General features: G+C 36.6%; 1 protein-coding gene across 1 annotated transcript in view; it reads right to left on the reverse strand.

Annotated features, from left to right (window-relative positions):
* Positions 1–4,206: 4,206 nt before the first annotated feature.
* The window catches only part of LOC133546652 (A disintegrin and metalloproteinase with thrombospondin motifs 18-like), a 197,534-nt gene continuing 185,764 nt past the window's right edge, over positions 4,207–15,976 (reverse strand). The window contains exons 22-24 of the mRNA XM_061892447.1: positions 15,779–15,944; positions 6,977–7,172; positions 4,207–4,937 (exon numbers count right to left, since the gene is read on the reverse strand). Coding sequence (XP_061748431.1) covers positions 4,819–4,937; positions 6,977–7,172; positions 15,779–15,944 — 481 coding nt within the window. The 3' untranslated portion in view covers positions 4,207–4,818. The remainder of the gene's footprint in view (positions 4,938–6,976; positions 7,173–15,778; positions 15,945–15,976) is intronic.

Genomic DNA, 15,976 nt, shown 5'->3' on the forward strand with positions numbered 1-15,976 from the left:
TAGTCAGATGGTCAAGTTAAGGATAGGGTTTCAAATTACAGTTCAGAATTTGGGTTCTGAAATATGGTTTCAAACTAAGTTTCGGGTTTAAAGCTGAATATTTTCATGTTTCAGTCTTCTAGGGACAAGAAAAATTCAGTATCGTACAACTTCGAGACGACGGGAGTACATCTTTAGCACTTAAGCTAACTCCCAAAGTTGGAAGTGTGACGCTTCTGGTGACGTAGACCTCGCTTCCTAGGAGGGTTAACCAAGTTTTGTTTTTAAGTCTGTAAAGAACTGTGTCTTCTATGAGAAGCTTGATGATTAATTAATCTTTAATTGATGAGCAAAAAGATGGGTTGCGGAACCAACATGTTGGAGTCTCCTGATCTCACTGTTGCGATCCGTGACTCGGATGTTTATTTTTCCATCTTTGTTTGATTCTCTTTCTGACCCACTTCCTGTTTAGTCCGCCACCATGGTACTCATCAGTCCACCTGCTAGTCTTGGTCCCTGCACACCTACTACTAATTATCACCCTACTATATAAGCCAGCCTTCTTTATTTATTCTTTCTGGTTTCATAGCTTGCTCTCACGCAACGTAGCGTCAGGTATGTTTTTCTCGCTAGCTCATTAGCTAAGCCTCCTTGTTTTTACTTTTGTGCCTTCGTGCCAAGTCTTAGTTCTTTATATTTCCCATCTCTCACGCTAGCGTCTTTTGTTTCCCTTTTTATTAGCTCCAGTGTTTCTGTTCAGAGCTCTCCTTTTGTTAATACATTTGTCAGACCCTACCTTTGTTGTGTTCTTCGTTTTGACGCATCCGCGAGGGAATCGAACCAGCTTTTCACTCGCTAGGTTTTAAACCAAAGTCTAAACTCTCAGATTAATCTTCATTTTTATGATTCGGGTTTCAAAGTTAGGCTAATCTATGTCTGCATTTGAAGGTTAGAGTTCTGTGAATAAAGGTTTTACTGGTCACAGTTTGTTTGTTTTGGAGTATTTTGCACACATTTACGGCCTGTCATACATGTTTTACTGCGTTCCGATGTGTTTCGCTGTGCTTTATCGTGTTTCGTTGGGTTTTATTGTGTTTTATTATCTTCTTGTGCTGCCTTGAAAAACCCAGGAAAAAAAAGCCCAAGAGGATCTCTTTGGAATGAGTGGGTAAACAGTGCCCTCTGGTGGCCGTTTAATCAACTGCCCAGCCAATAAGAGCATCCTCTGTCTTTGTGGCACCTTTAAAGCAGTGTGTCATTTCAAAGGCGTGTGTGTGTGTGTGTGTGTGTGGGGGGGGGGGGGGGGTTGGCATGAATACATTGATGTCATGAAACGTGTCCCCCAGGAGGAGGAGGAGGAGGAGGGTGGGACACAACATGCTTTACGCTGATGAATCAAACGCAGCAAAGACAAACCGAGGTCGTAAGAACGTGGTTCTCCGACTTGTCTCGTATTGTTTGGACCTTCCACTCAACTTAGTGCTTAAAACCTAATTGTGGCCCCCGACACTCTGGTAAACACGGCCCGTGAGAAAATGGACCAAATAGCCGCTGGTAGAAGAAGTTAACACCTTTTAGTCGGCTGGTTAGAACCCGATTCTGGATGATTCTGATCATTTTGCAATGCGGTCTGCTGGAAATGACAGAGAGTGCCACTCGACATAGCGAGTGACGCTTTGGTCAAAGTTGGGAATATGAGGAGAGCATTAACCCTCCTAATTTTCCCGGTAGACTCCCGAAGTTCAGTGCCCCTCCCGAAAATCTCCCGGGGCAACCATTCTCCCGAATTTCTACCGATTTCCACCTGGACAACTATATTGGGGGCGTGCATTTAAGGCACTGCCTTTAGCGTTCTCTACAACCTGTCGTCACGTCCGCTTTTCCTCCATACTAGCAGCGTGTCACATAATATTTGTGGCTTTTACACACACGCACAAGTGAATGCAAGGCATACTTGGTCAACAGCCATACAGGTCACACTGAGGGTGGCCGTATAAACAACGTTTTTGCTGTCAGGAGTCTGAATCCACCCTGCATTTGTTTTGGTATTGTCATATCGTGTCTTCCTTTTGGGTGGAAGTTGAAAAAATGTGTTCAAGGATTTGTTTGTTTATGAAGCTTGATGTAGTTTCTGTTATTTTAGGAGAGTTTATTGACAAGGATGACTTAGTCAATTTAATTATAGTACTTGGTAAAAGGTTTATTTTTAAGGCCAAAAATAAATGTTCACTTAGTATTACTTTCTTTAAAACATTTATTCAGTATTTTTTAACTTTAGAAAGATACATGATTGACAACGATAATTAAAGCTGCAAGCAGCGTTGGTCGGGTCCGCCATTGGCCGCTGCCAAGCCCTGGTCTAAGTCAGACCTACATAGAGGTCTTTGTTTCATGTCTCTACGACATTCCTAACAGAAGTTACAAGCAGTTTTGTCTAGGTTTTTTCCTAGGGGGCGCTAAAGCGCAATTTTGACTTTTGAGGTTTGGTTTTTTATTAGATGGCAATTTTCGCCAGTCCTGATGTGTGTGTAAAATTTGGTGAGTTTTGAAGCATGTTATGTGGGTCAAATTACAGATCAGCGTTTCTGGATGTTGTTGATAAATGGCTTTCGATTTGCATAGTAGAGCTTTAACTTGCACTTTGAAGCATTTTAAGTGGGTCAAATTACAGTTCAAAGAGGCAAAAATGACATTTTTTAGGAAACTTTGCGCAGGGGTTCTTTGAAGGCGCGTAAAATCAAAACCGGAGCAGTAATCAAAACTTTGTTGGATAGTTTTAATCAAAAGGGTTCAATCTCTCTCCTGTGTGAGTTTGAAGCCGAAACGCACTCGGAGGAGTTTACGTTTGAAAAAGGCCCATTGCCAAAGGACTCCTGTGGAGTCCTTTGGCAATGGGCCAAGGACCCTATTGAAACTGCTGTGTTTTATTATTATTCCGCACCTTCGCACCCTAGTTTGACCCCCTTAACATGCTTCAAAACTCACCAAATTTGACACACACGTCGGTATAGCAAACCTTCCCAAGTTATTAAGCAACCAAACCCCAAAAATGAAAATTGCGCGCTAGCGCCCCCTAGGAAAAAAAACAACAACAGACTGCTCATAACTTTCGTTAGGAATGTCGTAGAGACATGAAACAAAAACTTCTATGTAGAACTGACTAAGACCTACAATTCATCATTTTACTTTCTCGGGCAAAAATCAACAAAAAGTTGGCCAAAACCCCTTCCATACAAAATTTTCGCAAAAAAATGCTATTTTTGCCTCTTTGAACTGTAATTTGACCCTCTTAAAATGCTTCCAAACTCACCAAATTTGGCACACACGTCAGTACTGGCAGAAATTGCGATCTAATGAAAAAACTAAACCCGAAAATTAAAAAATGCGCTCTAGCGCAATTTTTGAATAAAACACAGCAAAAACTGCTTCTAGGAAGAAAACACAAACAAAATTGCTTGTAACTTCCAGTAGGAATGCCGGAAAGACATGAAACAAAAACGTCTATGTAGGTCTCACTTAGACCTACATTTAGATGATTGACATCCTTCGGCAAAAATCAACGGGAAGTTAAAAATTACCCCTTCAAAATAAAAGTTTTGTAAAAACCCGTCACCTTTTTCAAACGTAAACTCCTCCGAGTGCGTTTGTTGTTTCGGCTTCAAACTCGCACAGGAGAGAGATTGAACCCTTTTGATTAAAACTATCCAACAAAGTTTTGATTACTGCTCCGGTTTTGATTTAACGCACCTTCAAAGAAACCCTGCGCAAAGTTTCCTAAAAAATGTCTTTTTTGCCTATTTGAACTGTAATAAGACCCCTTAAAATGCTTCAAAGTGCAAGTTAAAGCTCTACTATGCAAAGCGAAAGCCATTTATCAACAACATCCAGAAACGCTGATCTGTAATTTGACCCCCTTAACATGCTTCAAAACTCACCAAATTTTACACACACATCAGGACTGGCGAAAATTGCCTTCTAATAAAAAAACAAACCCCAAAAGTCAAAATTGCGCTCCAGCGCCCCCTAGGAAAAAACCCAGACAAAACTGCTTGTAACTTCTGTTAGGAATGTCGTAGAGACATGAAACAAAGACCTCTATGTAGGTCTGACTTAGACCAGGGCTTGGCATCGGCCAAAGGCGGACCCGACCAACGCTGCTTGCAGCTTTAATTATTATTATTACTTGAAACTGGATTTTGCATGTCACTAAAGTTATATAAGCCATGCTTGTTCAATATTTCATGCAAAACTTGTTTGGGTCCCTATTAAAAGGTTAATTTGTTCCGTTTAAAATGTTGTCCCACTCTGTATTTGAGTTTGACACCCCTGGTTTGGACCAAGCGTCCCCACACCTGTGCCGTACGAGACCTTAGCAGCCACCAAGGTGTGCGGATCTAAAAATCAAGAGAAACGATGGAGATTTTTCTCAAAACAAAACAAACAGAGGTCTCGCTCTTGATCAAGCTGTATTATCAAAGCCACGGAGGACAGATTACAAGCGTGGAATGTTCCGGCAGCAGGAAACGACACCATGCAGGAGAAGATCCACATGTTGGATCCCATATAAGTTAGAGGAAGACTTCCGAGCAGACGATGGCTTGTGGCAACAACAACAACAACAACAACAACAACAAAAGAAAGCGCTCAAATGTCCGACAGACAGTAAACGCCACACTCCTCCGGAGGCGGTTTTGTTCCGAGCGGGGCGGCCGCCGTCGTCTTTTCCCGAACTCCGCGGCGCTTCTTCACTGGCTTCTTCAGTCAAGTACTCCAGGAAGGAAGAACACGTTCCACGTGTTCCGAGGGGCGGGGGGTGGGGGTGGTGGGTTTAGGGTCCCTCTAGGACCTCCTGCCGGTGCAGGAACTGCAGCACTGCTCCCCGTAGAACTTGTGTCCGCACACGCCGTGCCGGGGGACCAGGTGGCACCAGCTGAAGTGGTCTGAGCAGGCGGCCTCGCCTGGAGGGCGACAATTAGCACGTTAGCATTGAAAGAAGCTAACGGCTAAAAAAAAAAAAAAAGGCTTCACTACACATCTTAAAATAAAGCAAAGAGCCTTAAAATTATTTTTTTAAACTATTCAATATGTCTTCTCATTCACATACTTTTATGTATATTATTTGATATGATATCTTCAGTAATGGATGGATTTGTTTTTACCTTTTTTCCCCCTAACAAAAATGGTAAAAAAAAAATAATAATACAGTAAATAAACAATCCATTTTTATTACAGTAAGTAAACAGTTCAGACAGCCCTGCTTTAGATTGTCTTGCCCACAACTTCACAGAAGCTTTGTAAAAAAATAAAAAATAAAAAAAAATAAAAAGGCTTTAGTACACATCTTGAAATAATGCAAACAGCCTAAAATTATTAAAAAATATTTTACTGATTTTTAAAGCTATCTCAAACAGTTCAGCATGTCTTCTCATTCACATACTTTTATGTATATTATTTAATATGATATCTTCAGTAATGGTTCGATTTTTTTTTTACCTTTTTTCCCCTTAAAAAATGGTAAAAGATTTGTTTTTTATTACAGTAAATAAACAATCCATCTTTTACTGCATGGAGTTTGGACAGCCCTGTTATAGATTGTCTTGCACACAACTTCACAGAAGCTTTGTAAAAAAAAAAAAAGAACAAAAAAAGGCTTCACTACACATCTTAAAATAATGCAAAAAGCCTTAAAATTATTCAAAAATACTATGCTGATTTTTAAAACTATCTCAAACAGTGAATTATGTCTTCTCATTTATATTTTTTTAGATAGATATTATTTAATGTTAAATCTTCAGTTATGGATGGATTTTTTTTTTACCTTTTTTCCCTAAAAAAAAGTTTTGATATATATATATTTTTTAATACAGTAAATAAACAATCCATCTTTTACTGCATGAAGTTTTGACAGCCCTGCTATAGATTGTCTTGCCCACAACTTCACAGAACATTTGTAAAAAAAATTAAATAAAACAAATAAAAAAGCTTTAGTACACATCTTAAAATAATGCAAACAGCCTAAAATTATTAAAAAATATTTTACTGATTTTTAAACCCATCTCAAACAGTTCAATATGTCTTTTCCTTCATATACTGTTATGTATATTATTTAATATGATATCTTCAGTAATGGATGGATTTTTCTTTTAACCTTTTTTCCCTAAAAAAATGGTAAAACATTTTTTTTAATACAGTAAATAAACAATCCATCTTTTATTGAATGAGGTTTTGACAGCCCTGATATAGATTGTCTTGCCCACAACTTCACAGAAGCTTTGTAAAAATAAAAATAAAATAAAAAAAATAAAAAAAAAGGCTTCACTCCTCATCTTAAAATAATGCATAGAGCATTAAAATGATTCAAAAATACTTTTCTGAGTTTTAAACCTATCTCAAACAGTTCAATATGCTTTCTCATTCATATATTTTATATATATATCATTTAAGATGATACTTCTCAGTAATGGATGGATTTTATTTTTTATTACCTTTTTTTTCTCCTAAAAAAATGGTCAAACATTTGTTTTAAGACAGTAAATAAACAATCCATATTGTACTGGATAAAGTTGGATGAAAAAAAAAAAAAACAGAAAAAGGCTTCACTACACATCCTAAAATAATGCAAAGAGCTTTAAAATTATTCAAAAATATTTTGCTGATTTTTAAACCTATCTAAACAGTTCAATATGTCTTCTCATTCATATACTTGTGTGTATATTATTTAATATGATATCTTCAGTAATGGATAGATTATTTTTGACCTTTTTCCCCCCTTAAAAAAATGGTGAAACATTTTTTTAAATTGATTGTCTTGCCCACCACTTCACAGAAGCTTTGTAAAAAAAAAAAAAAAAAAAAAAAAAGGCTTCACTACACATCTTAAAATAATGCAAGGAGCCTTAAAATGTATCAAAAACACTCCACTGATTCCTGAAGCTGTCATAAAAATAAATAATCAATCAAGCTGTGACTAAATGAAGCTTTAAAGCTAAGTTTCTACCTCTCGGAGTCGATCCGTCGGCTGGGATCCGGTTCTGGTGAGGTTGGTGCGGCGGCGAGGCGGCGGGACAGAATTGAGTGTTGCACGCCTTGGAGGTGAGGGGCCGCAGTTGCGGGAGGCAGCCGGACGCCGGACGACCCTGGCGTAGACACTGGACGCTGCGGGAATGGACGCCGCCGCCGCACGACACGGAACACTGAGGGGGAGGAGGGGCTTTTGATGACATCATCGGCTAGTTTGCATAACAGGCCATATACTTGTTTATTAATATAATATATATATATATAATTATAATTATAATATATATATGTAATTATTAATGAATATAGTTGAATATCACTGTGTTTACTTCTGTGACGACCTCCTTAAAGTTTGTAATTAATCAGAAATATCAAGATCAAGTGTCGAGAGTGTTTTGCATTTTTCCCATCATGCACTGTAATGGGTTTATTTTTTTTTTCTTTTATGGTGCTTGGATGTTTTATTTTTATGATAGTCACAAAGTTCAGTGAGCAGGTTGTGTATTGTTTGACCATGTGTGTTGACTTTTTGTGTAGTTGTTTTTTTGGCACCGTGACTAGGAAAGGTTGTTTGCATTGAGTCCTACAATTAGCAGAGAATGATCAAAAACCACCATCCTGTTTTACGTATGTTAACCGCAAGATGGCGAGAATGAGTGTGTGTTGACTTTTTGTGTTGTTTTTTTTGGCACCATGACTAGGGAAGGGGGTTTGCATTGAGTCCTACAATTAGCAGAGAATGATCAAAAACCGCCATCCTGTTTTACGTATGTTAACCGCAAGATGGCGAGAATGAGTGTGTGTTGACTTTTTGTGTTGTTTTTTTTTGGCACCATGACTAGGGAAGGTTGTTTGCATTGAGTCCTACAATTAGCAGAGAATGATCAAAAACCACCATCCTGTTTTACGTATGTTAACCGCAAGATGGCGAGAATGAGTGTGAGTTGACTTTTTGTGTTGTTTTTTTTGGCAATATGACTAGGGAAGGTTGTTTGCATTGAGTCCTACAATTAGCAGAGAATGATCAAAAACCGCCATCCTGTTTTACGTATGTTAACCGCAAGATGGCGAGAATGAGTGTGTGTTGACTTTTTGTGTTGTTTTTTTTTGGCACCATGACTAGGGAAGGTTGTTTGCATTGAGTCCTACAATTAGCAGAGAATGATCAAAAACCACCATCCTGTTTTACGTATGTTAACCGCAAGATGGCGAGAATGAGTGTGAGTTGACTTTTTGTGTTGTTTTTTTTGGCAATATGACTAGGGAAGGTTGTTTGCATTGAGTCCTACAATTAGCAGAGAATGATCAAAAACCGCCATCCTGTTTTACGTATGTTAACCGCAAGATGGCGAGAATGAGTGTGTGTTGACTTTTTGTGTTGTTTTTTTTGGCAACATGACTAGGGAAGGTTGTTTGCATTGAGTCCTACAATTAGCAGAGAATGATCTAAAACCGCCATCCTGTTTTACGTATGTTAACCGCAAGATGGCGAGAATGAGTGTGTGTTGACTTTTTGTGTTGTTTTTTTTGGCAACATGACTAGGGAAGGTTGTTTGCATTGAGTCCTATAATTGGCAGAGAATGATCAAAAACCGCCATCCTTGTTTTACGTATGTTAACCGCAAGATGGCGAGAATGAGTCTGTGTTGACTTTTTGTGTTGTTTTTTTTGGCACCATGACTAGGGAAGGTTGTTTGCATTGGGTCCTACAATTAGCAGAGAATGATCAAAAACCACCATCCTGTTTTACGTATGTTAATCGCAAGATGGCGAAGATGAGTGTGTGTTGACTTTTTGTGTTGTTTTTCTTGGCAATATGACTAGGGAAGGTTGTTTGCATTGAGTCCTACAATTAGCAGAGAATGATCAAAAACCGCCATCCTGTTTTACGTATGTTAACCGCAAGATGGCGAGAATGAGTGTGTGTTGACTTTTTGTGTTGTTTTTTTTGGCAACATGACTAGGGAAGGTTGTTTGCATTGAGTCCTACAATTAGCAGAGAATGATCTAAAACCGCCATCCTGTTTTACGTATGTTAACCGCAAGATGGCGAGAATGAGTGTGTGTTGACTTTTTGTGTTGTTTTTTTTGGCAACATGACTAGGGAAGGTTGTTTGCATTGAGTCCTATAATTGGCAGAGAATGATCAAAAACCGCCATCCTTGTTTTACGTATGTTAACCGCAAGATGGCGAGAATGAGTCTGTGTTGACTTTTTGTGTTGTTTTTTTTGGCACCATGACTAGGGAAGGTTGTTTGCATTGGGTCCTACAATTAGCAGAGAATGATCAAAAACCACCATCCTGTTTTACGTATGTTAATCGCAAGATGGCGAAGATGAGTGTGTGTTGACTTTTTGTGTTGTTTTTTTGGCACCATGACTAGGGAAGGTTGTTTGCATTGAGTCCTACAATTAGCAGAGAATGATCAAAAACCACCATCCTGTTTTACGTATGTTAACCGCAAGATGGCGAGAATGAGTGTGTGTTGACTTTTTGTGTTGGTTTTTTTTGGCACCATGACTAGGGAAGGTTGTTTGCATTGAGTCCTACAATTAGCAGAGAATGATCAAAAACCACCATCCTGTTTTACGTATGTTAACCGCAAGATGGCGAGAATGAGTGTGTGTTGACTTTTTGTGTTGTTTTTTTTGGCAACATGACTAGGGAAGGTTGTTTGCATTGAGTCCTACAATTAGCAGAGAATGATCAAAAACCACCATCCTGTTTTACGTATGTTAACCGCAAGATGGCGAAGATGAGTGTGTGTTGACTTTTTGTGTTGTTTTTTTGGCACCATGACTAGGGAAGGTTGTTTGCATTGAGTCCTATAATTAGCAGAGAATGATCAAAAACCACCATCCTGTTTTACGTATGTTAACCGCAAGATGGCGAGAATGAGTGTGTGTTGACTTTTTGTGTTGTTTTTTTTGGCAACATGACTAGGGAAGGTTGTTTGCATTGAGTCCTATAATTAGTAGAGAATGATCAAAAAACACCATCCTGTTTTACGTATGTTAACCGCAAGATGGCGAGGATGAGTCTGTGTTGACTTTTTGTGTTGTTTTTTTTGGCACCATGACTAGGGAAGGTTGTTTGCATTGAGTCCTACAATTAGCAGAGAATGATCAAAAACCACCATCCTGTTTTACGTATGTTAACCGCAAGATGGCGAGAATGAGTATGTGTTGACTTTTTGTGTTGTTTTTTTTGGCAACATGACTAGGGAAGGTTGTTTGCATTGAGTCCTACAATTAGCAGAGAATGATCAAAAACCACCATCCTGTTTTACGTATGTTAACCGCAAGATGGCGAGAATGAGTGTGTGTTGACTTTTTGTGTTGTTTTTTTTGGCACCATGACTAGGGAAGGGGGTTTGCATTGAGTCCTACAATTAGCAGAGAATGATCAAAAACCACCATCCTGTTTTACGTATGTTAACCGCAAGATGGCGAGAATGAGTCTGTGTTGACTTTTTGTGTTGTTTTTTTTGGCAACATGACTAGGGAAGGTTGTTTGCATTGAGTCCTACAATTAGCAGAGAATGATCAAAAACCACCATCCTGTTTTACGTATGTTAACCGCAAGATGGCGAGAATGAGTGTGTGTTGACTTTTTGTGTTGTTTTTTTTGGCAACATGACTAGGGAAGGTTGTTTGCATTGAGTCCTACAATTAGCAGAGAATGATCAAAAACCACCATCCTGTTTTACGTATGTTAACCGCAAGATGGCGAAGATGAGTGTGTGTTGACTTTTTGTGTTGTTTTTTTGGCACCATGACTAGGGAAGGTTGTTTGCATTGAGTCCTACAATTAGCAGAGAATGATCAAAAACCGCCATCCTGTTTTACGTATGTTAACCGCAAGATGGCGAGAATGAGTGTGTGTTGACTTTTTGTGTTGTTTTTTTTGGCACCATGACTAGGGAAGGTTGTTTGCATTGAGTCCTACAATTAGCAGAGAATGATCAAAAAACGCCATCCTGTTTTATGTATGTTAACCGCAAGATGGCGAGAATGAGTGTGTGTTGACTTTTTGTGTTGTTTTTTTTGGCACCATGACTAGGGAAGGTTGTTTGCATTGGGTCCTACAATTAGCAGAGAATGATCAAAAACCACCATCCTGTTTTACGTATGTTAACCGCAAGATGGCGAGAATGAGTCTGTGTTGACTTTTTGTGTTGTTTTTTTTGGCACCATGACTAGGGAAGGTTGTTTGCATTGAGTCCTACAATTAGCAGAGAATGATCAAAAAACGCCATCCTGTTTTACGTATGTTAACCGCAAGATGGCGAGAATGAGTGTGTGTTGACTTTTTGTGTTGTGTTGTTTTTTTTGGCACCATGACTAGGGAAGGTTGTTTGCATTGGGTCCTACAATTAGCAGAGAATGATCAAAAACCACCATCCTGTTTTACGTATGTTAACCGCAAGATGGCTAGAATGAGTGTGTTGACTTTTTGTGTTGTTTTTTTTGGCAACATGACTAGGGAAGGTTGTTTGCATTGAGTCCTATAATTAGCAGAGAATGATCAAAAACCGCCATCCTGTTTTACGTATGTTAACCGCAAGATGGCGAGAATGAGTGTGTGTTGACTTTTTGTGTTGTTTTTTTTTGGCACCATGACTAGGGAAGGTTGTTTGCATTGAGTCCTACAATTAGCAGAGAATGATCAAAAACCAGCATCCTGTTTTACGTATGTTAACCGCAAGATGGCGAGAATGAGTGTGTGTTGACTTTTTGTGTTGTTTTTTTTGGCAACATGACTAGGGAAGGTTGTTTGCATTGAGTCCTACAATTAGCAGAGAATGATCAAAAACCACCATCCTGTTTTACGTATGTTAACCGCAAGATGGCGAAGATGAGTGTGTGTTGACTTTTTGTGTTGTTTTTTTGGCACCATGACTAGGGAAGGTTGTTTGCATTGAGTCCTACAATTAGCAGAGAATGATCAAAAACCACCATCCTGTTTTACGTATGTTAACCGCAAGATGGCGAGAATGAGTTTGTGTTGACTTTTTGTGTTGTTTTTTTTTGGCACCATGACTAGGGAAGGTTGTTTGCATTGAGTCCTACAATTAGCAGAGAATGATCAAAAACCACCATCCTGTTTTACGTATGTTAACCGCAAGATGGCGAAGATGAGTGTGTGTTTACTTTTTGTGTTGTTTTTTTGGCACCATGACTAGGGAAGATTGTTTGCATTGAGTCCTACAATTAGCAGAGAATGATCAAAAACCACCATCCTGTTTTACGTATGTTAACCGCAAGATGGCGAGAATGAGTCTGTGTTGACTTTTTGTGTTGTTTTTTTTTGGCACCATGACTAGGGAAGGTTGTTTGCATTGAGTCCTACAATTAGCAGAGAATGATCAAAAACCGCCATCCTGTTTTACGTATGTTAACCGCAAGATGGCGAGAATGAGTCTGTGTTGACTTTTTGTGTTGTTTTTTTTGGCACCATGACTAGGGAAGGTTGTTTGCATTGGGTCCTACAATTAGCAGAGAATGATCAAAAACCACCATCCTGTTTTACGTATGTTAATCGCAAGATGGCGAGAATGAGGGTGTGTTGACTTTTTGTGTTGGTTTTTTTTGGCACCATGACTAGGGAAGGTTGTTTGCATTGAGTCCTACAATTAGCAGAGAATGATCAAAAAACGCCATCCTGTTTTACGTATGTTAACCGCAAGATGGCGAGAATGAGTGTGTGTTGACTTTTTGTGTTGTTTTTTTTGGCACCATGACTAGGGAAGGTTGTTTGCATTTGGGTCCTACAATTAGCAGAGAATGATCAAATACCACTGTCCTGTTTTACGTATGTTAACCGCAAGATAGCGAGAATGAGTTAGCATTATACAGGTCAGACTATTAAAGTTGTTACATCTTTTTAAACTGTAGTGTTTATTTTTGTTAAATTAGTTTCAAAATGTCTCCACTTGATTGCCAGTAAAGTTGCGTGCAACTCCACCTCCGCCAACTTGTTCAATATTCAAGTGCAACTTTGTTGGTCTAAACTTTATTCAGACTATTTATGTATTGTTAGCGTCGTGTCATTTAGGCCCCGCCCCCAATGCCCTCCTTAAGCTATTTTATTGGTTGTAATTTGTATTCAAGTGCAACACATTGCTGACAAATCAAGTATTTTTTCATTGTTTTTATTTGTTTGTAATATTCAACTTGGATATTTAAACGTTTACATTCAGATTACGATGTTAAAATATACGAGAAATGCAAGTTTATTGCATTTGAAAGAATATTTGTCTATTATTGTGTGAATGTCTAAACATTCACACATATAAGATTCCATACCAAAAACATTTCTATTTATTATTATTATTATTATTATTATTTTTGTTATTACTGTGTGAATGTCCAAGCAGGTTCCACACCAAAAAAGTATGTATTTATCATTATTATTATTATTATTATTATTATTATCATTGTGTGAATGTCAAAACATTCACACAATAATATTAAACAACAAGAAATATTTTTATTATTATTATTATTATTATTATTATTGTGTGAATGTCCAAGCAGATTCCATTGCAAAAAAATATTTATAATTATTATTCTTATTATTATTAATATTATTATTGTTACTATTATTATTGTGTGAATGTCAAAACATTCACACAATAAAATTATACACCAAAGAATCATTTATTATTATTGTTATTATTATTATTATTATTATTATTATTGTGTGAACGTCCAAGCATTCACACATTAAAGATCCCACACCAAAAAATATGTATTTATTATTAGTATTATTATTTTAGTACTATTATTATTATTATTATTATTATTATTATTATTATAACTGTGTGCATGTCAAAACATTCACACAAGAAGATTATACATCAAAAAATATTTTATTATTATTGTGTGAATGTGCAAACAGATTCCATAACAAAAAAATTATGTATTTGTCATTATTATTTTTATTAGTATTAATATCATTATTGTTGCTATTATTATTGTGTGAATGTCAAAACCTTTACACAATAAGATTATACACCAACAAATCATGTATTATTATTATTATTATTATTATTATTATTATTATTATTATTGTGTGAATGTCCAAGCAGATTCCACACCAAAAAGAATGTATTTATCATTATTATTTGCATTATTATTAATAATATTGTTATTATTACTATTGTCCAGGGTGTACACCGCCCTCCGCCCGATTGTAGCTGAGATAGGCGCCAGCACCCCCCGTGACCCCAAAGGGAATAAGCGGTAATAAATGGATGGATGGATGATTATTATTATCACACAATAAGATTATACACCAAAAAAATCATTCATTATTATTATTATTATTATTATTATTATAATTATTATTGTTGTTGTTGTGTGAATGTCCAAGCATTCACACATACAAGATTCCACACCAAAAATATGTATTTATTATTATTAGTAGTAGTAGTATTGGTAATAGTAGTAGTAGTATTGTTATTATTATTATCATGTGCATGTCAAAACATTCACACAAGATTATACACCAAAACATATTTTATTATTATTATTATTGTGTGAATGTCCAAGCAGATTACATACCCAAAACATTTAGTTTTATCATTATTATTTTTATTATTATTAACATTATTATTGTTACTGTTATTATTTTGTGAATGTCAAAACATTCACACAATAAGATTATACTTCAAAAAAGAATTTATTATTATCATTATTTTTATTATCATTATTATTACTATTATTATTGTTGTGTGAATGTCCAAGCAGATTCCACACCAAAAAAATAATGTATTTATCATTATTATTATTATTATTATTATTATTATTGTGCGAATGTCCAAAAATTCACACGATAAGATTATACACAAACAAATAATTCATTGTTATTATTATTATTATTAATGTTGTGTGAATGTCCAAGCATTCACACATATAAGATTCCACACCAAAAAATATGTATTTATTATTGTTATTATTATTATTTTTATTATTAGTATTATTATTGTTATTGTTATTATTGTGTGCATGTCAAAACATTCACACAATAAGATCATACACCAACAAATATTTTATTATTATTATTGTGGGAATGTCCATGCAGATTAAATACCAAAAAAATTGTGTTTTTATCATTATTATTTTTGTTATTATTATTATTATTGTGTGAATGTCAAAACATTCACACAATAAGATTATACACCAAAAAACATGTATTATTATTACTATTATTATTTCATTATTATTATTGTGTGAATGTCAAAGCAGATCCCACACCAAAAAAATCATTGTTATTTGTATTATTATTATTGTTATTATTATTATTGTGTGCATGTCAAAAAATTCACGCAACAAGATTATACAACAAAAAATAATGTATTATTATTATTATTATTATTGTCATTATTATTATTTTTGTTGTATGAATGTCCAAACATTCACACATATAAGATTCCACACCAAAAATATTTACTATTATTATTATTATTATCATTATTGTTATTATTATTATTATTATTATTACTATTATTATTTTGTGAATGTCAGAACATTCACACAATAAGATTATACACCCAAAAATCATGTATTACTGCTATTTTATTATTATTATTATTATTATCCATCCATTCTCTACTGCTTGTCCCTTTCGGGATAGCGGGGGGTTGCTGGAGCCTAGCTCAGCTGCGTTTCGGGCGGAAGGCAGTGTAAACCCGGGACAAGTCGCCACCTCATCACAGTATTTTTATTATTATTAATCGCTAACGTCTCTAAAATCCCACACTTGCTTCATTGGTACCTGTTGCCACGGAGATGAGTACCAGCCCGACGCCACAGCACCCGGGGCGTTCCTGCCCGCCAAGACCCGAGGCAGCTCAGGACACGGACCTGGGTTGCAGACCTGCTGAAGATCCACGGCGGGTTTGGGCAGATTCCTGCACCTTCTCAGGGGAAACTCCACAAACCTGCACAGCAACCTTTTGCTTATCTGGACTGC

The sequence above is a fragment of the Nerophis ophidion genome, linkage group LG02 (genome assembly GCF_033978795.1).
Source record: "Nerophis ophidion isolate RoL-2023_Sa linkage group LG02, RoL_Noph_v1.0, whole genome shotgun sequence".
Classification (NCBI taxonomy): Eukaryota; Metazoa; Chordata; class Actinopteri; order Syngnathiformes; family Syngnathidae; genus Nerophis; species Nerophis ophidion.